Source organism: Taeniopygia guttata, chromosome 25, assembly GCF_048771995.1.
Source record: "Taeniopygia guttata chromosome 25, bTaeGut7.mat, whole genome shotgun sequence".
NCBI lineage: Eukaryota > Metazoa > Chordata > Aves > Passeriformes > Estrildidae > Taeniopygia > Taeniopygia guttata.
This window is the reverse complement of record NC_133050.1, coordinates 6,636,357-6,656,756: the sequence shown is the minus strand read 5'-3', so window position 1 is coordinate 6,656,756 and position 20,400 is coordinate 6,636,357. Positions and strand designations below refer to the sequence as shown.

At 60.7% G+C, this 20,400-nt stretch overlaps 3 protein-coding genes across 4 annotated transcripts; all 3 read right to left on the bottom strand.

Moving 5' to 3' along the window:
• Positions 1-109: 109 nt before the first annotated feature.
• On the bottom strand, positions 110-5,800 carry MRPL9 (mitochondrial ribosomal protein L9). Its single transcript, NM_001245371.1, is given in 7 exon segments — positions 110-673; positions 1,768-1,851; positions 2,505-2,606; positions 2,688-2,738; positions 3,611-3,735; positions 4,495-4,654; positions 5,696-5,800. Coding segments are annotated over 7 exon segments (759 nt in total). The 3' UTR covers positions 110-541.
• Positions 5,801-6,267: 467 nt separating this feature from the next.
• TDRKH (tudor and KH domain containing) lies at positions 6,268-14,238 on the bottom strand. The gene is made up of 12 exons (XM_072918362.1): positions 13,981-14,238; positions 13,728-13,860; positions 13,069-13,175; positions 12,148-12,358; positions 11,571-11,710; positions 11,226-11,478; positions 9,655-9,818; positions 8,760-8,932; positions 8,614-8,678; positions 7,581-7,793; positions 6,641-6,741; positions 6,268-6,483 (listed from the first exon to the last, which is right to left on the bottom strand). Exons 2-12 carry the CDS (start codon positions 13,846-13,848, stop codon positions 6,268-6,270), a joined length of 1,764 nt encoding a protein of 587 aa, XP_072774463.1. The 5' UTR covers positions 13,849-13,860; positions 13,981-14,238.
• Positions 14,239-14,916: 678 nt separating this feature from the next.
• Positions 14,917-19,854, bottom strand: S100A10 (S100 calcium binding protein A10). Of its 2 annotated transcripts, none has more exons than XM_030291395.4 (3): positions 19,707-19,854; positions 17,133-17,297; positions 14,917-15,807 (listed from the first exon to the last, which is right to left on the bottom strand). In XM_030291395.4, exons 2-3 carry the CDS (start codon positions 17,262-17,264, stop codon positions 15,646-15,648), a joined length of 294 nt encoding a protein of 97 aa, XP_030147255.2. In that variant the 5' UTR covers positions 17,265-17,297; positions 19,707-19,854; the 3' UTR covers positions 14,917-15,645. The 2 variants fall into 2 exon arrangements, with proteins under 2 accessions (XP_030147255.2, XP_030147256.2); XM_030291396.4 differs by having other exon boundaries at positions 17,133-17,300; positions 19,707-19,841.
• Between the last annotated feature and the right edge of the window lie 546 nt (positions 19,855-20,400).

Here is a 20,400-nt window from a genome sequence, read left to right as displayed (position 1 = left end):
GACACTTTGGGGACACCTGGCCGAGGGGCTTCCCCCAAGAATTCACTCCCGACACCCAAATTCGGATCCCAAAATTCCCTTTTTTCCTTTTTTTTTTCTTTTTTTCTTCCTTTTTTCCCCCAAATTCTCCCAAAACTTCCGAGACACCCCCAAAAAAATCCCGGGAATCCCCCCCAAAAAAATCTCCTGGGACCCCCCAAAAATTCCTGGTCCCCCTTTTCCGGGGGGATTCCTGCTCCACACCCCACAGATGGGACCCCCCAAAATCCATCCCGGGGACCCCAAATCCATCCCGGGGACCCCAAATCCATTCTGGGGACCCCAAATCCTTCCAGGGGACCCCAAATCCTTCCAGGGGACCCCCAATCCATCCCAGGGACCCCAAATCCATCCCAGGACCCCCAAATCCATTCTGGGGACCCCAAATCCATCCAGGGGACCCCAAATCCATTCTGGGGACCCCAAATCCATTCTGGGGACCCCAAATCCATCCAGGGGACCCCAAATCTCTCAGGGGGGACCCCAAATCCCCCGGGGGGGGTCAGAGGAGGCGCTCCCGGCTGTTCTCCAGCTGCTGCTGCTGCTGCTGCCGCCAGTGCCGGAAGCGTTTGGTTTTGGGGTGCAGGAACTGCACCACGTCCATGGGCACCCGCACCGTGTCCAGCCCGTTCACCTGCACCCCAAAAAACACCCCAAAAAATACCTGAGTCACCCCAAAAACACCCCAAAAACACCCCCAGGGCACCACGGCCATGGGCACCCGCACAGTGTCCAGCCCGTTCACCTGCACCCCAAAAAACACCCCAAAAACACCCCAGTCACCCCAAAAACACCCCAAAAAACCCCAATTCACCCCAAAAACACTCCAAAAACACCCCAAAAACACCCAGGTCACCCCAAAATTACCCCATAAACATCCTCGGGGCACCACGTCCATGGGCACCCGCACCGTGTCCAGCCCGTTCACCTGGCACCCCAAAAACACCCCAAAAACCCCCCAAACCACCCCCAAAAACACCCCAAAAACACACAAGTCACCCCAAATAGACCCCAGAAACACCCGAGCCACCTCAAAACCACACCTAAAACACCCGAGTCACCCCCAAAACCACCCCAAAAACATCTGAGCCAGCCCCATAACACCCCAAATACACCCCAAAAACACCCACAGGGCACCACCGGCTCCGTGTCCCGCCCATTCACCAGAAGCCCCCAAAATCCCCTATTTAACCCCAAAATCCCCCGGATCACCCCAATGAAACGGGGAGAAAGGGGAAGGGGAAATGGGGGAGAAAGGGACAAAGGGGAATTGGGGAAATGGGGAGGAAATGAGGGGGAAGGAAATGAGGAAATTGGGGGAAAGAGAAAGGAAATGAGGGGAAATGGGGAGGAAATGGGGAGAAGAGGAAGGAAATGGGGGGAAAAGAGAAGGAAATGAGGAAACGGGGAGGAAATGGGGGGAAATGAGGAGGAAATAAGGGGAAATGGGGAGGGAGGAAATGGAGAGAAAATGGGGAGGAAGAGGAAGGGAATGGGGAGGAAATGAGGGAAAATAGGGAGGAAATGAGGGGAAATAGGGAGGAAATGGGGAGGAAGTCAGGAGGAAGAGGAGGGAAATGGGGGGAAGAGGAGGGGAATGGGGAAGAAGGAAATGAGGGGAAATGGGGGGAAGAGGAGGGGAATGGGGAGGAAGGAAATGAGGAAATGGGGGGAAATGAGGAGGAAATGGGGAAAATGAGGAGGGAAATGGGGAGCAGGGTCCCTCACCGTGACGTCGCACCAGAAGCTGCCCCAGCGCGTGATCGGCTCCGGGGGCAGGCGCAGAGCGTGGGGGGGCACAAACACCCCCAGCTGCGGAGGGAACCCCAAATCCTGGGATTGCACCCCAAATCCTGGGATTGCACCCCAAATCCTGGGACTGCACCCCCAAATCCCGGGAAGAGAGGCAGGGCAGAGCCCCCCCAACCCTTTGGGAATTACCCCAAATTCTGGGAATGGTCCCAAATCCCAGAAATGGCCCCAAACCCCTGGAACTACCCCAAACCACGGGAATGATCCCAAACCCCAATGGAATGAGAGTGACCCCAAATCCCAGAAATTACCCCAAAACACAGAAATGGCCCCAAATCCCAGGAACGGCCCCAAATACCAGAAATGGCCCCAAATCCCAGAGCCCCAAAATTCCAGGAATGGCCCCAAAACCCAGAAATTACCCCAAATCCCAGGAACGGCCCCAAATCCCAGAAATGGCCCCAAATCCCAGGAATAGCCACAAATCCCAGAAATGGCCCCAAAACCCAAAAATGACCCCAAATCCCAGGAACAACCCCAAAATGGCCCCAAAACCCAGGAATGACCCCAAAACCCAGGAGCCACCCCAAATCCCGGGATCAGGGCTGGCCCGAATCCCCAAATCCTTTGGGAATGACCCCAAATTTTGGGATTCGAGCCCGGGAATGGGGAAAATTCCCGAAATCCCAAAAGGGCCCCAAAAGCCCGCTCACGTTCTTGAGGAAGTGCCGGGCCACGATGTCGGGGCTGAGCTCCCAGCTCCGGTTGTTCTTCATCCCCACCTCGAGCCGGCAGCGCCGCAGGAATTCCAGGGTCTGGAAAAGCGGGAATGGGAGCTGGGATCGGGGGGAATTCCCGGGATTTTGGGGTTTTTGGGATGGGGGATCCCAGCTCACCTTCTGCCCGCTCAGGGTTTGGGGCTCGTCCAGCTTCCCCTGCTGAGCCAGCTGGGGGGAAATGGGAAAATGGGAATTTGGGGGGGTGGGATTGAGGAAATGGGGAAAAATGGGGGGAAAAGTGGGATTTAGGAGAGGAAATGGGGAAATGGGAATTTGGGGAGAAATGGGATTGAGAAAATGGGGGAAAAAATGGGATTGAGATGGGAAAATGGGGGAAAAATGGGGGGGAAATGGGATTGAGGAGGGAAATGGGGGGAAAAATTGGGATTTAGGAGGGGAAATGGGGGAAAAATTGGGATTTAGGAGGGGAAATGGGATTGAGGAGGGAAATGGGGGAAAAATTGGGATTTAGGAAGGAAAATGGGGGAAAACGAGGAAAAAGGGGGGATTTATGAGGAAAAAAGGGGGAAAAAAGAGATTTAGGAGGCAAAAAATGGGATTGAGAGGAGAAAAATGGGGGGAAAATGGGATTTATAACGATAAACGGGGAAAATGGGGATTGAGGAAAAGAAATGGGAGGAAAAGAGCTTGAGGAAAAATGAGAAAAACAAGGATTGAGGAGAAAAAAATGGAAAAACTCAGGGATGGAGGAGGAGAACAGGACAGGAATCGTGGCTGGCACGGCCAGGAGGGTCCACCCCTCTTCCCAAATGAATTTTTTTAGGAATTGAGGCTCCCCAAATGAAATTTTTTTAGGGATTGAGGCTCCCCAAAGGAATTTTTTTAGGGATTGAGGCTCCCCAAAGGAGTTTTTTAAGGATCAAGCCTCACTTCAGGATTGCACTCCCAAAAAAACCACCAGCTCCCATCCCAAAAATCCCCAAAAAATCCCCTTCAAAAGGCACGTGGGCTGATCCCAAAGAGCCCTTTGAGCCCAATTCCTGGTTTTTCCTGTTTTTTCCGTTTTTTTCCCGGCTGACCTCCTTCTCCTGCTGGAAGTGGCGCAGGTTCTCCGGGCTGGGGTACACGGCCAGGCCCTGGGCCAGGAGTTTGTTCCTGCCCAGGCTCTTCCTGACGCTCACCACGTCCCCGCGGCCGCCCAGATCTGCCAGGGAAAATCGGGAAAAGTCACCCGGGAACGCCGGCAAAATCCCAAATTTTTCCCCACCTAAATCCCAATTTTTTCCCCACCTAAATCCCATTTTTTTTCCCACCTAAATCCCAATTTTTTTCCCACCTAAATCCCAATTTTTTTCCCACCTAAATCCCAATTTTTCCCCTCCTAAATCCCAATTTTTTCCCCACCTAAATCCCAATTTTTCCCCTCCTAAATCCCAATTTTTTCCCCATTTCCCCTCCTCAATCCCGATTTTTTCCCCATTTCCCCTCCTAAATCCCAGTTTTTTCCCCTCCTAAACCCCAATTTTTTTCCCATTTCCCCTCCTAAATCTCAATTTTTTCCCCATTTCCCTCCTAAATCCCCTTTTCCCCCCATTTTCCCTCCTCAATCCCCTTTTTCCCCCATTTCCCCTCCTAAATCCCAATTTTGGAAAATCCCAAATCCCGCGGCAGCTCGGAGGGGTCCGGCCCAAAACGGGGGAAAACGATCCAAAAAATTCAACGGAATGGAAGAGAAATTCCATGGAATTGTTGCGTTTGGGAGGGAAAACTCAGCTGGGAATGCTGGAAAATGTCAGCCCCACCCCCCGTGGAACGGTGTGGGGTCCATCCCAAGGGAATTCCATGGAATTAAACGGGAATTCCGTGAGTTTCACGGGAATTCCATGGAATTGTTGGGTTGGGGGGGGACAAAAATGAGCACAGAATTCCCGGGAACCGGCCCGTTACTCCCGTTATCGCTCACCCTGCACGGCGCGGCTCAGCAGCAGCTCCATGTGGCCCCGGGGCCGGTGCTTCCCGTCCCGCAGCAGCCGGAACACGCGGTGCCGCCGTGGCTGCAACCGGGGCACCGCGCCCGCCCGGCCCAGCGGCACCGGCCACACGCGCTCCACCACCACCGAGGCCTAAAGGGGATGGAAGGTTCTGGAATGTGCCGGGGAACGGGCACCGGGCACTGGGCACACGCGCTCCACCACCACCGAGGCCTGAGGGGAGGGAAAGTTCTGGAATGTGCCGGGGAACGGGCACTGGGCACTGAGCCCTAAGGGATGGAAAGTTCCGGAATGTGCCGGGGAAACGGGCACCGGGCACCGAGCCCTGGGGAGGGAAGGTTCCGGAATGTGCCAGGGGAATGAATGGGCACCGGGGTTATGGGGTCTATAGGGTCTATGGGGCTCCATAACGGGGTTATGGGGTATATGGGGTCTATGGGGTTCCATATGGGGCTTATGGGGTCTATAGGGTCTATGGGGTTTTGTAACGGGGTTATGGGGTCTATAGGATCCATACGGTTCTATACCAGGTGTATGGGGCTCCATACCAGGCTTAAAGGGTCTATAGGATCCATACAGTTCCATACCAGGTCTATACGGTCTATGGGGCTCCATACCGGGGTTACGGGGTCTATAGGATCCATACAGTTCCATACTGGGGTTATGGGGTCTATAGAGTTTTACAACAGGGTCTATGAGCTCTATAGGGTTCCATATGGGGCTTATGGGGTCTATAGGGTCTATGGGGTTTTGTAACGGGGTTATGGGGTCTATAGGATCCATACACTTCCATACTGGGGTAATGGGGTCTATGGGGTCTATGGGGCTCCATACCGGGGCTATGGGGTCCGTAGGATCTATAGGGGTCCATACCAGGGTTATGGGGTCTATAGGGCTCCGTACCGGATCTATGGGGTCTATGGGGCTCCATACCGGGGCTATAGGATCCATACGGTTCCATACCGGGGCTATGGGGTCTATAGGATCCATACCGGGGTTACGGGGCCGGCTCAGGGCCCGTCCCGCCGGCCCCGCTACCGACCCGGCCCAACTCCCGCCCGCCCATCCCCGGCGCCGCCCGGGCCTGGCTCAGAGCCCGTCCCGACCCCGGTACCGACCCCGGGTACCGATCCCGGTACCGACCCCCGCCGCTCCCGGTGCCCCCGCCGTTACCGGGCCGTGGCTCAGGCTCAGCGCCCGCCCCGGCGCCCCCGGCCCGCCCAGGCCCAGGCCCAGGGCCCGGCTCAGCGCCCGTCCCGCCGCTCCCGGTGCCAACATGGCGGCCCCCTGCCCGCGCCGCGCCTGCGCACACCGCGCCGCACCGGAGCGCGAGGACCCCACCGGGGGCTGCCCGCGCCGCGCCTGCGCAGACCGCGCCGCACTGCAAGGACCCCACCGGGGGCTGCCCGCGCCGCGCCTGCGCCCGGTGCCCGCCGGGGACGGAGCGCTGCGAAACGTTCAACTTTATTAAACTCACAACCACCGTCAGTGCAACGGAACAGCAAAACAAGGCGAGGGAACCGGGAGGGTAACGGGAACCTTCCCGGTAACGGAAGGGGCACCGGCGGTTCTCGGTGCCGGTGTGGCGCGTCCCGACGAGAGGCACAAGCGGAGATCCCCGCGCTTTGCCGGTCCGGCCTCCCGGAGGGCTCCGCCGAGGGGGCTGCAGGCGGGGCTGGCACCGGGACCGCTCCGGTCCCCGTGATGGGGTCACCGGGAGCGGCTCCCGGTAGCACCGGGCAGCTTCAGGTGACCGTGACGGCATCCCCGGGCACGGCGGCGGCGGCTGCGGGAGCGGGAAGGGTCAGCGGGGTCCCGGCAGCGTTGCCGGGGCAGGGAGAGGGACACACCGGGAACGGCGGCACCGGAACGGCGGCACCGGGCTCACCGAGGCACGACGGGGTCACGGGGCTGTCCCCGGGCTCCGGTGGGCTCGGGGGGGAGGCGGAGCCGAGATTGTCCTGCCCGGGAAAAGCGGGGTGAGATCCCCGGGACACCGGCACTGGGAGGGGACACCGGGAGGGACACCGGGGGGGGACACCGGGAGGGGACACCGGGGGGACACCGGGAGGGGACACCGGGAGGGGACACTGGGAGAGGACACCGAGAGCAGCTCACCGGGGGCTCCTCGGGGGGCCCGGGAACGGCGTAGCCCAAACGCACCAGCTCAGCTCCCACGTCCAGGCTCTGCGGGGACAGCGATGGGGACACTGGGGACACTTGGGGACATTTGGGGACATTTGAGGACACACCTGTCCATGGCCATGGGTACATTTGGGTACATCTGGGGACACTTGGTGACACACCTGTCCATGGCTGTGGGGACATTGGGGACATTGGTGACATGGTGACACACCTGTCCGTGGTCATGGGTACATTTGGGGACACTGGTGACATTTGGGGACACTGGTGACACACACCTGTCCGCAGCGGTGGGGACATTGGGGACATTGGTGACACGGGGACACACCTGTCCGTGGTCATGGGTACATTTGGGGACACTGGTGACACACCTGTCCATGGCCGTGGGGACACTGGTGACATTTGGGGACATTGGTGACACACCTGTCCGTGGCCATGGGGATATTGGTGACATTTGGGGACATTTGGGGACACACCTGTCCGTGGCCATGGGGACACATGGGTACATTTGGTGACATTGGTGACACGGTGACACACCTATCCATGGCCATGGGGACACTTGGGGACATTTGGTGACACACCTGTCCATGGCTGTGGGGACATTGGTGACACAGTGACACACCTGTCCGTGGCTATGGGTACATTTGGGGACACTGGTGACATTTGGTGACACAGTGACACACCTGTCCGTGGCCATGGGGATATTGGTGACATTTGGGGACACTGGGGACACACCTGTCCATGCCATGGGGACACTGGGGACATTGGTGACACAGTGACACACCTGTCTGTGTCTGTGGGTACATATGGGTACATTTGGGGACATTGGTGACATTGGGGACACGGTGACACACCTGTCCGTGTCCGTAGGTACATTTGGTGACATTTGGGGACACTCGGTGACACGGTGACACACCTGTCCGTGTCCGTAGGTACATTTGGGGACACTGGTGACATTTGGTGACATTGGTGACACAGTGACACACCTGTCCGTGTCTGTGGCGGCCGAAGAGGCGCAGTTGGGGCCCGGCGGGGCCGTAGCTGCAGATCTGCGCCCGCAGCGGCGCCCAGCGAGCGCAGCCCGACAGACGGACAAACTCCTGCAGGGCCGGGGCCGGCCAGCCGCCACCTGGGGACACATGGGGACATGGGGACAGCTGTGTGACATATGGGGACAGCTGTGGGACATGGGGACACAGGGACAGCTGTGGGACATGGGGACAGCTCTGTGACATGGGACACAGGGAACACAGGAACTCCTGCAGGGCTGGGGCCAGCCAGCTGCCACCTGGGGACATGGGGACAGCTGTGTGACACATGGGGACAGCTGTGTGACACGGGGACAGCTGTGTGACACGGGGACACAGGGACACAGGAACTCCCACAGGGCTGCGGCCGGCCAGCGGCCACCTGGGGGACACGGGGACATGGGGACAGCTGTGACACAGGGACAGGCCGTGTCCCACCCCCAGGACAGGACAGACCCATGTCCCACACCCCAGGAGGTGACAGACCCAGGTGCCACCCCTGGAGGTGACAGGGCTGTGTCCCACCCTCCTGACAGACCCATGTGCCACCCCCTGGAGGTGACAGGGCCGTGTCCCACCCTCCTGACCGACCCACATGCCACCCCTGGAGGTGACAGACCCATGTGTCACCCCCAGGTGACAGCCGTGTCCCACCCCCAGGAGGTGACAGGGCCGTGTCCCACCCTCCTGACAGACCCAGGTGCCACCCCAGGTGACAGCCGTGTCCCCCCCAGGAGGTGCCAGCCGTGTCCCCCCCAGGAGGTGACAGCCATGTCCCACCCCCAGGTGACAGGGCCGTGTCCCCCCCAGGAGGTGCCAGCCGTGTCCCCAGGAGGTGACAGCCGTGTCCCCAGGAGGTGCCAGCCGTGTCCCCCCCAGGTGCCACCCCCGGTGCCAGCCGTGTCCCCGTGTCCCGCTCACCGCTGGGGACGATCCCGGCCAGGCTGCACTCGATGGCCTGGAAGGGCAGGCTCAGGAAGTCGCTCCTGCGAGGACACGGACACGGTGAGGGTGGCACTGCGGGTCACAGGGACATGCCCAGGGGACAGTGCCACCCCCTGCCACACCTGAGGGCCCGCAGCGCCTCGGGGGGCGCCTCGCCGCTGTCCCCAAAGTCCACGTAGGACAGCCCCAGGTGGCCGTTGTCCAGCGGGCCCAGGACGCGCGCACGGCACCACTCGCCGCCGGCCAGGTACGGAGCGGCCACGATGTCCCCGGGCTGCAGCGACGGGGGTGGCACCTGGGGACACGGGGACACGCAGGGGACAGCGCTGGGACACGGGGACACGCAGGGGACAGCGCTGGGGCACGGTGGGGACGCGGGGTGGGGGTGAGGGACATGGGGGGGACAGTGCTGGGAGAGGAGGGACATGGTGGGGACAGTGCTGGGACAGGAGGGGACATAGGGACACAGAGGGGACAGTGCTGCGACACAGAGGGACATGGGGACATGGTGGGGACAGTGGTGTAACAGGAGGGACATGGTGGGGACAGTGGTGGGACAGGAGGGACATGGGGGAACAGGTTGGGACACGAGGGGACATGGGGACAGGGGCTAAGGGACATGGTGGGGACAGTGCTGGGACACAGAGGGACATGGGGACACAGAGGGGACAGTGCTGGGACACGGTGGGGACATGGGGACAGTCATGGGGACATGGAGGGGACAGTGCTGGGGGATGAGAAGACGGTGAGGATGGGGACAGTGCTGGGACACTGAGGGGACACGGAGGGGACACCGAGGGGACACAGGGGTGACAGAGGGGACTCACAGGGGGGCTGCTGTGATAGAAGTGCCCCATCTTGGCCATGAACATTTCCAGTGCTGGGACACAGGGGGGACACTGAGAGGGGACACTGAAGGGACATGGGGGACACTGAGGGGACCCAGGGGACACAGACAGGACACAGGGGACACTGAGGGGACACTGAAGGGACACAGGGGACCCCGAGGGGACGCACCGGGGCGCTGCTGCGGTAGAAGTGGCCCATCTCGGCCGTCAGCCTGTCCAGCTGCAGGCTGCGGGCGCCCAGCAGCTGCACCCAGAAGCGCCCGGGGCTCTCGGCCGCCGACACGTACACGTCCAGGTGCTCGTCCGCCGCGAAGCTGAAATCCGGGCTGGGCACTGCGGGAACCGGGGGGGGGAAACGGACCTGGATCTGTCTGGGATCTGCTGGGATCTACTTGGGATCTACCTGAGATCCACCCTGGATCTGCTGGGATCTACCTGGGATCCACCTGGGAGCTGCTGGGATCTACCCGAGATCCACCTGGGAGCTGCTGGGATCTACCTGGGAGCTGCTGAGGTCTACCTGGGATCCGCTGGGATCCACCTGGGATCTGCTGGGATCTACCTGGTATCTACCTGGGATCTGCTGGGATCCACCTGACATCTACCTGGGATCTGCTGGGATCTACCTGAGAGCTGCTGAAATCCACCTGGGATCTGCTGGGATCTACCTGGGAGATACTGAAATCCACTTAAATCCACCTGAGATCTACCTGGGATCCACCTGGGAGCTGCTGAAATCCACTGAAATCTGCCTGAGATCTACCTGGGATCTCCTGGGATCCACCTGGGATCTGCTGAGATCTACCTGGGATCTACCCAGGATCTGCTGAAATCTACCTGGAACCCACTGAAATCCACCTGAGATCTGCCTGGAATCCACTGAAATCCACCAAAATCCACTAAATCCACCTGAGATCTACCTGGAACTCACTGAAATAATCTGAGATCTACCTGGAATCCACTAAAATCTACCTGAGATCCACTGAAATCCAGCTGAGATCTACCTGGAACCCACTGAAACAATCTGAGATCTACCTGGAATCCACTAAAATCTACCTGAGATCTACCTGGAATCCACTGAAATCCATTTGATATCTACCCGGAACTCAAATCCGAGATCCACCTGGATCCCACTGAAATCCACCTGGAACCCACTGAAATACACAAAAATCTACCTGGAATCCACTAAAATCCACCTGAGATCCACTGAAATCCATCTGGAACCCACTGAAATCCACCCAAAATCCACTGAAATCCACCAAAATCCACTGCCATCTACCTGAAATCCTTGGAAATCCACTGAAATCTACAGGAAATCCACCAAAATCCACTGCCATCTACCTGAAATCTTTGGAAATCCACCCAAAATCCACTGAAATCCCCCCGAAATCCACCCGAAATCTCACCGGGACAACCATGGCACAGGGGAACCCCGAAATCACTGAAATCCCCCCCAAATCCACCCGACATCCCACCGGGACAACCACAGCACGGGGTAACCCCAAAATCACCGAAATCCACTGAAATCCCCCCGAAATCCACCCAAAATCCCACCGGGACAACCACAGCACGGGGGAACCCCAAAATCACTGAAATCCACCCGAAATCCCCCCTAAATCCACCCGAAATCCCACCAGGACAACCACAGCACGGGGGAACCCCAAAATCCCCCCAACCCCTCCTCAGAACCCCTCGGCACCCCCGAACCCCCCAGGAACTCCGTCCCCAGCGGGATCTCACCCTCGAACTTGCCCGCGGGCGGCTCCTCGCCCTCAGCCGCCGGCTCCGCGCCCTCGCCGCCCGCCGCCGGTGCCCGGTCGGTGTCCCAGCACTCCTGCCAGCCCCCGGGGCTGCCGGGAGCACCGGGGGGAGGCCCCGGGGGCGGCTCCCGGCGGCTGCCCAGGGGCTGTTTCCGCGGGCACCGGGCGGCCGCCGCCGCCGCCAGCTCCCGGCGGAACGCTTTGTCCTCCGCCAGCTTCTCCATGATCAGCTTCTACCCACGGGAAAGATGATGATGATGATGATGATGATGAGGAAGGTTTGGGGGGCTCTGAGCACCCCTCAAACCCCTCCAGCTGTGCTCACCTTGGCCGCCTCCACCTCCTTGCGCGTCCCCAGCAGGCGGATGAGGCGCAGCGGGGCCAGGCCGGCGTCGCCCTCGTGGCCGCACTCCACTCGTGCCCCCGAGCTCCGGCAGATGCCCCGAACCGTCTCCCCACCGCGGCCTGGGGGCGTGGGGACAGCCCCGAGGGGACCCCCGGGGGAAACACGGGTGGGGAGGAGAGGGGAGAGGGGGTGAGGGGTGGATCTCAAAGGGAAAGGGTTTGGGATTTGGGGTTATGCCGGGATTTGGGGTGTCCCTGTGTCTATGGGAGGTTCCCCACGGGATTTGGGGTGTCCCTGTGGTTGTGGGAGGTTCCCCCCAGGATTTGGGGTGTTCCTGTGGCTATGGGAGGTTCCCCCCAGGATTTGGGGTGCCCTGGACCGATGATCCTGCCCACAACCCACTGGGGCACATGGAGCTGCTTGGTACCCTGGGATTTGGGGTTCCCCTGGGATTTGGGGTGTCCCTGTGGCTATGGAGGTTCCCCCAGGTTTTGGGGTGTCCCTGTGGCTATGGAGGGTTCCCCCCGGTCCCCACGGGATTTGGGGTGCCCCGTACCGATGATCCTGCCCACGGCGCGCTGGGGTACCCGCAGCTGCTCGGCCACGGGCGCGCTGTCGGCCACGATGCGCAGCACGGCCGCCCTGGCCCGGCACACCTGGCCCGGCGAGCCCGAGATCTGCACCAGGGACCGGCCCTCGGCCTCCTCCTCCTCCTCCTCCTCCTCCTCCTCCTCCACCGAGATCTGGGCTCCGGTCTCCTGCCTCAGCTGTGGGCACGGGGCATTCCCGCTGCTCCCAAATGTTCCCAGTGCTCCCAGTGCTCCCAAACGTTCCCGGTGCTCCCGGTCCCTCACGGTGTCCCCAGTGTTCCCGGTGCTCCCAGTGCTCCCAGTTCCCCCAGTACTCCCAGTACTCCCAATTCCCCTGGTGTTCCCAGTACTCCCAGTCCTCCCAGTTCCCCCAGTGCTCTTGGCGCTCCCAGTACCCCCAGTTCTCCCAGTTCCCATGGCACTCCCAGTTTCCCTGCTCCCAGTGCTCCCGGTTCTTCCAGTACTCAGCACTCCCAGTTCTCCCGGTGCCCTCGGTACTCCCAGTTCTCCCAGTGCTCCCAGTTCCCTGGTTCCCCCAGTACCCCCAGTGCTCCCGGTTCCCCAGTGCTCCCAGTTCCCCCAATGCTCTCGGTTCTTCTGGTACTCCTGGTTCCCCCAGTTCCCCCAGTGCTCCCAATTTCCCCAGTTCTCCCAGTGCTCCCAGTATTCCCGGTACTCCCAGTTCTCCCAATTCCCATGGCACTCCCAGTTTCCCTGCTCCCAGTGCTCCCAGTTCCCCCAGTGCTCCCAGTTCCCCCAGTACCCCTGGTGTCCCCAGTTCCCCCAGTACCCCCGGTACTCCCAGTTCTCCCAGTTCTCCCGGTGCCCTCAGTACTCCCAGTCCCCCCAGTCCCCCCGGTGTCCCCCCGGTGTCCCGGTGTCCCCACCCGGTTGATGGTGGCTCCCCGGCGGCCGATCAGCGCCTTCAGGGCCGTGCGGGGCACCCGCAGCGCCACCTCCAGCCCCTCATCTGCCACCAGCGTCACCTGCGCCTCTGGGGACAGAGGGGACACGGGGGGGACACGGGGGGACACAAGGGTGGGGACACAGGGGGGACAGCAGGGACACAGGGGGACATGGAGGGGACACAGGGGGGTCACAGAGGGGCTGGCACCCCCCGGACCACAGAGAATTCCCATTGGGGAAAGCGACTCCAAGGGGTCCCCACACCCCAGGGGGTCCCCAGAGTGTCCCCAAAGTGTCCCCAAAGTGTCCCCAAGGTGTCCCCAAAGGGTCCCCAGAGGGTCACAAAGGGACAAGGACATCCCTGAGGAGGTGACAAGGGAATTCCCAGTGGGAAAAGCGACTCCAAGGGGTCCCCACACCTCAGGGGGGTCCCCAAAGTGTCCCCAAAGTGTCCCCAGAATGTCCCCAGGGTGTCCCCAAAAGGTTCTGAGAGGGTCACAAAGGGACAGGGACATCCCTGAGGAGGCGATGAGGGAATTCCCCGTGGGAAAAGCGACTCCCGCGGCCTCCCGCTCCCCTCGGAGCTCCCGGTGGTACCGGCAGAGGGACAGGCCCGGCCCCGGTGCGGCCCCGCACCCACCTCGGCTCTCCCGGTAGCGCCGGTACAGGATGTAGCACACGGTGGCGGCGGCCGGGACGCCCAGGAGCAGCGCGGTTTTCTGCAGGCTGCTCAGGCTGTGCACGGAGCTGCGTCCCGCCATCGCCGGCTGGGCCTTACCGGGGATTACCGGGGATTACCGGGGGCTTACCGGGGGGTTACCGAGAGCCCACCGGGAGCACCGCGTTGCGTCCCCGCACCCCGGGGACTCCCCCGCGTCTCCCCCCGGCCATACCCGCACGGTGGGTTCGGCTCCGGGCGCGCCGGTGAAGGCCCCGGGCCCGGTGCAGCGGCAGCGGAGCCCCCGCAGCCACCGGTGCCGCGCCCCCCGCGTGGCCTCACGGTACCTGCAGGTGCCGAGGACACCCCCCGGCCCCGTAGCGCCCCTGGTTCGGCCCGGCCCGGCCCCGGTGCGGGCCCGGCCCCGGTTCGGGCCCGGTGCGGCCCCGGTGCCGCCACCGCCTCCCGCGCCCCGCCGCTGGCCCCGCCTCCTCCCGCTCTCCACCAATCACATCGCGGCTCCTCCCCTCGCAGCCAATCACAGCGCAGCGCCGCACCGCTCGCACCCAATCACCGCCCGCGGAGCAGCGGCCAATCCCCGCGAGGCCTCCCACGCGCTCGGGGCGGGAAATAACGGGAATAAAGCAGCCAATCAGCGGCGAGTAGCGAGGAGGCGAGCCAATCAGAGAGCAGGAAGGTGCGAACGCCCGCCTCCCGCTTTGAGTGACAGGCACGGGAGCCAATAGGCTCCCCCCCAAATTTCCCAATTTTGGGGTGCGGGAGCCCCCCAAAAATTCCTAATTTTGGGGTTCAGGGACACCCGACCCTCCAAATTTCACAATTTTGGGGTGCAGCGATCCCAAATTTCCCATATTTGGGGTTCATGGACCTCAGACCGTCAAATTTTGGGTTGCAGAGCCCCCAAATTTCAGTTTTTGGGGTGCAGCGACCCCAGAATTGCCAATTTTGAGGTGCGGGGATCCCGGATTTTTCAATTTTGGGGTGCAGGGACCCCAAACCACCCTAATTTCCCAGTTTTGGGGTAGGGGGATCCCCCGAAAGTTCCCCCTACAGTCCCAAACTGCCCCCGGCATCCCCAAAGGGACCCCAAAAAGACCCCAAAAAAGAGAGGAACCCCAAAGGGACCCCAAGAACACAGAGCACCCCCAGCTCATACAAAACCCCTTTATTGGGGGGGTCAGGGCAGCACCCCAGGGTGGGGGGGGGGAACACTGAGGGGTCCCGAGTGGGTGGGGGCACCCATGGGTGGGGGTCGGGACCCCAAAACAGAGTCAGGGCACACATTTAGGGCTGGGACGGGACTCAAGGCGGGTTTGGGGTGACACCCCCGAGTTTGGGGTGACACCCTGGATGGGCGGGGGGCACCCATGGGTGGGGGGCTCAGCCCCTCAAGAGGGTTCAGGACCCCCAGGTGGGCTCAGGACCCGAAGGGGGGGATCAAGGCACACATTTAGGGCTGGGACGGGATCCAAAGCGGGTTTGGGGTGGCACCCCTGAGTTTGGGGTGACACCCTGGATGGGCGGGGGGCACCCATGGGTGGGGTCTCAGCCCCTCAGGAGGGTTCAGGACGGCAAGGGGGGATCAAGGCACACATTTAAGGTTGGGACGGGACCCAAGGCGGGTTTGGGGTGGCACCCCCGGGTTTGGGGTGACACCCTGGATGGGCAGGGGGCACCCATGGGTGGGTGGGGGCACCCATGGGTGGGGGCTCAGCCCCTCAAGAGGGTTCAGGACCCCCAGGTGGGCTCAGGACCCCAAGGGGGGGGGATCAAGGCACACATTTAGGGCTGGGACAGGATCCAAGGCGGGTTTGGGGTGACACCCCCGGGTTTGGGGGGGCACCCATAGGTGGGTGGGGGGCACCCATGGGTGGGGGGCTCAGTGGCGGCCGCGCTGCTTCATGTGCTGCACGAAGTAGTCGTTGCAGGCGATGGTCAGCCCGGCCACCAGCGAGAAGAAGCCCTGGAAGCCGACGCGGCCGTCGCGGCTCTGCTCCACGTCCCGCAGGATGCGATCCAGGGCGTGCGGGTCCCGCTGGTTCTGGGGCAAAAAACGGGAAAAATGGGAAAATTCAGGTCAGATCCCACACTCTGCTCCATGTCCTGCAGGATGCGATCCAGGGTGTTGGGGTCCTGCTGGTTCTGGGGCAAAAAACGGGAAAAATGGGAAAATTCAGGTCAGATCCCACACTCTGCTCCATGTCCCGCAGGATCTGATCCAGGGTGTTGGGTTGTGGGGAAAACGGGGAAAAAAGGGGGGGAAAATGGGGGGAAAATGGGGGAAAAATGGGGGGAAAATGGTCAGATCCTAAAAGGGAATAGGGTCCCACAATATCTGATCCAGGGTGTGGGGGTGCCACTGGTTCTGGGGCAAAAAATGGGAAAAACAGGAAAATTTGGGTCAGACCCCACACTCTGCTCCATGTCCCACAATATCTGATCCCAGGGTTTTATGGAATCGAGTCCCAGCATTTATGGGATCCAGTCCCAGGGTCTATAGGGTTTGAGCCCAGGGTTTATGGGATCCCATCCCAAGGTTTATGGAGTTTGATCCTGGAGTTCTGCGGATTCCCCCCGCCCCATCCCATGGATCCCACAGATGCCATCCCATGGATCCCACCCCATAGATTCCATCGATGCCACCCCATGGATCCCATAGATCCCATCTTATGAATCCCACCCCATGGATCCCACCCTATAGATCCCACCCCATGGGTCCCATCCCATAGATGCCATCCCATGGATCCCATCTGATGGATCCCATAGATCCCACCCCACGGATCCCACTGATGCCATCTCATGGATCCCATCTTATGAATCCCATCTCATGGATCCCATAGATCTCACCCCACCCCATGGATCCCATGGATCCCATCTTATGGATCCCACCCCATAGATACCATCCCATGGATCCCACAGATCCCATCCCATGGATCCCACCCCATGGATCCCATCTCATGGGTCCCATGGATCCCATCCCATGGGTCCCACGCCATGGATCCCATAGATTCCATCCCATGGATCCCATCTTATGAATCCCACAGATCCCACCCCATGGATCCCATAGATCCCATCTCAGGGATCCCACAGATCCCACCTCATAGATCCCACCCTACAGATCCCATCTTATGGATCCCATCCCATGGATTTCATCCCATGGATCCCACAGATCCCACCTCATAGATCCCACCCCATGATCCCATCTCATGGATCCCATAGATCCCATCTCATGGATCCCACCCCATGGATTTCATTCCATGGGTCCCACAGATGCCATCTCATGGATCCCACCCCATGGATCCCACCCCATGGATCCCATCCCATGGGTCCCACAGCTCCCACCCAGGGCCCCCGTGCCGCGCCCACCTCGAGGAACCCCGGGAACTCCTTGTCCATGAGCGCCCTGAGGTCCTCCTTGGCCAGGTGCTCCTTGTCCCCCGCGTACTTGTGGAAGGTGAACATCAGCGTCTCCATGGCGTGCTCCAGCTGCGACGGCATCCTGGCTGCAGGTCCTGCTGGCACCCCAAATTCCTGCTGGGAACCCCAAAACGTCCATGGGAAACCCGAAATAGCCATGGGAAACCCAAAATAGCCATGGGAAACCCGAAATGTCCATGGGAATCCCAAAAATAGCCATGGGAAACCCAAAAATCCCAATGGGAAACCCAAAATGTCCATGGGAAACCCAAAACGTCCATGGGAAACCCAAATTCCTGATGGGAACCCGACATTCCTGATGGGAATCCAAAATTTCTGCTGGGAACCCAAAAATCCCAATGGGAAACCCAAAAGTCTTGCAGGGAACCCGAAAACCCCAATGGGAAAACCAAAATTCCCACTGGGAACCCCGAAAATCCTGATGGGAACCCCCAAAAATCCTCATGGAAAAACCCGAATTCCCACTGGGAACCCAAAAAACCCAATGGGAACCCCAAAAACCATGGTGGGAAACACAAATTCCCCCTGGAGCTCCCCAAAATTCCCTCTTGGGACCCCAAAATTCCCTCCTGGGACCCCAAAATTCTCTCTGAGTTCCCAAAAATCCCTCCTGGACCCCCCAAAATCCCCCCAGGACCCCCCAAAATCCCTCCTGGGACCCCAAAATTCTCCCTAAGCTCCCCAGAATCGCTCCAGGACCCCCCAAAAATACCCCCCAGGATGCCCCAAAATTCCCTCCTGGACCCCCCAAAAATGCCCCAAAATTCCCTCCTGGGATCCCAAATCTCTCCAGGACCCCCCAAAATTCCCACCCAGGACCCCAAAATCCCCCCAGGACCCCCCCAAATTCCCTCCTGGGACCCCAAAATCCCCCCAGGACCCCCCAAAATCCCTCCTGGGACCCCAAAATCCCCCCAGGACCCCCCAAAATCCCTCCTGGGACCCCAGAATCCCCCCAGGACCCCCCAAAATTCCCTCCCGGACGCCCCCAGCCCCCGCTGCTCCCCCCGCGCTGTGGATTTTATTTTGGATTTTCCAGGAATGTCCGGGAATGACTCAGCGCGGGGGGGGGACACGAGGGGGACACGTCCCGAGGGTGTGGCCCTGTCCCCTCCCCCCCCTTGGGGACACCCCGGTGACTCACGGGGCTCTGCCTCAGTTTCCCCCCTCCTTTCCAAAAAAAAACACCCCAAAAAAGAGAAATTCACCCCTAAAAGTCACCCCCGGGAAAAGGGGAAGTCTTGAAAAAAAAGGGAAACGCCCCAAAAAAAGGAGGAATTCACCCTAAAAAAAGAGGGAAACCCCTAAAATGAGATTCCGCCCCCCAAAAAAAGGGGGAATCCCCTAAAAAAAGGAGAAGCTCCCCAAAAAAGGAGAAACTCCCCAAAAAAGGAGAAACTCCCCAAAAAAGGAGAAACTCCCAAAAAAAGGAGAAACTCCAAAAAAGAGAAAGAGAAACTTCAAAAAAAGGGAGAAACTCCCCCAAAAATAGAGGAATTCACCCAAAAAAAGGAGGAATCCCCCCCAAAAAAGGAGGAATCCCCCCAAAACGGAGGAATTCACCCAAAAAAGGAGGAATCCCCCCAAAAAAGGAGAAACTCCCAGAAAAAAGGAGGAACCACCCAAAAAAAGAAGGAACCCCCCCAAACGGGGAACCCCAAAAAGGGAGAATCCCCAAAAAAAGAGAATCCCGGAAAAAAAGGAGGAATTCCCAAAATGACCCCCCCAAAAAAATGGGGGAACTCACCCCAAAAAGGGGAAAGGGGGACCCCCCCCCCAAAAAAAAGGAAAACCCCCCCCAAAAGTGACCCCAAGAAAAGAGGGACCCCCAAAAAAGGGGAAACCCCCTAAAAAAAGGAGGAGCACCCCAAAAGGGGGAAACCCCCCCAACAAATGAGGGATCCCCCCAAAAAAGTGACCCCAAGAAAAGGGGAACCCCCAAATAAAGATGGAAGTTCCCTAAGGGTGGGGCACCCCAAAAAAAGGGTGGGGCACCCCAAAAAAAGGGGGGGATCCCCAAAAAAAGGGTGGGGCACCCCAAAAAAAGGGGTTTGGGGGATGGAGACCCCCCCAAAAAACGGACACCGGGATGGGGTCACCCGGTACCGGGAAAGGAGGGGGACCCCAAACCGGAATTTGGGGATGGGGTCCCCAATTTTTGGGGTGCGGGAGCGGCCCCCGTTCCCGTTACCGGGCGGGGGACCCCAAACCGGGACTTAGACCCCAAACCGGGATTTGGGGCCGGGGCTCCCCATTTGTGGGGTGCGGGAGCGACCTCCCGTTCCCGTTACCGGGTGGGGGACCCCAAACCGGAATTTGGGGATGGGTTCCCCATTTTGGGGTGCGGAACCGACCCCCCCATTCCCGTTACCGGGATTTAGAGCCCAAACCGGGATTTGGGGCCGGGGTTCCCCATTTTGGGGTGCGGGACCGACCTCCCGTTACCGGGAGCGGGCGGGGGACCCCAAAGCCGTTCCCGGTGGGGGCGCGGCGCTCACTCACCGTGCGGGGCTCGGTGCTCGGTGCTCGGTGCCGGTGCGGGCAGTGGCGGGGCGCGGTCCGGTCCGGGATAGGCACGGCGGGGGCGGGCCGGACACGGGGGGATGTGGCGGGGCGGGGGGGGAGCACCGTGAGTCACCGGGGCCGCCCGGACACCGCCCGGACACCGCGCCCCGCCCCGGGCATGGCCCCCCCGGGACAGCGGGGACAGCGGGGACACACCCGGGACACTCCCGGGACACCGGGGACAACCCGGGAAGCGCCGCTCTGACCCGGGATAACCCCCCCGGTGTCGCCCCCCCGGTGTCCCCCCCACCCCCGGTGTCACCCCCCCGGTGTCCCCCCCACCCCCGGTGTCCCCTCACCGAGGTTCCGCCCCACCCTCCCCCCAGGCCCCGCCGGCGCGTGCCTCGCCAATGTCGCTAATTACAATTACAATCGCTAATTACAATTACAATCGCTAACTACCGGGCCCCCGGGGCAGCTAAGAGGGGGAGGGGAGGGGGGGGGACACACCCAGGTCACCCCCCCCCCTCCGCGCCCTGCCTCAGTTTCCCCACCCAGCGCGGGGCAAAGGTGAAGCGCCCCACCCGTGTGGGGGCGGGGAGCGCTCGGGGCCAAAGGGTGGCACTGCCCTCCCCCCATTGTCGCCTCCTTGTCCCCACCCTCTTCCCTCACTCGCAAAAAAAAACCCCAA

Bases quoted from the DNA above. Each gene is read 5' to 3' on its own strand.
- TDRKH (XM_072918362.1), bottom strand. From the start codon at position 13,848: ATGGCGGGACGCAGCTCCGTGCACAGCCTGAGCAGCCTGCAGAAAACC. The intron at 13,176-13,727 runs GTGGGTGCGGGG...CTCTGTCCCCAG, and splicing joins GCGCTACCGGGAGAGCCGAG to AGGCGCAGGTGACGCTGGTG. The intron at 9,819-11,225 runs GTGAGATCCCGC...CGGTTCCCGCAG, and splicing joins GCCCGCGGGCAAGTTCGAGG to TGCCCAGCCCGGATTTCAGC.
- S100A10 (XM_030291395.4), bottom strand. From the start codon at position 17,264: ATGCCGTCGCAGCTGGAGCACGCCATGGAGACGCTGATGTTCACCTTC. The intron at 15,808-17,132 runs GTGGGCGCGGCA...TTTTTGCCCCAG, and splicing joins AGTTCCCGGGGTTCCTCGAG to AACCAGCGGGACCCGCACGC.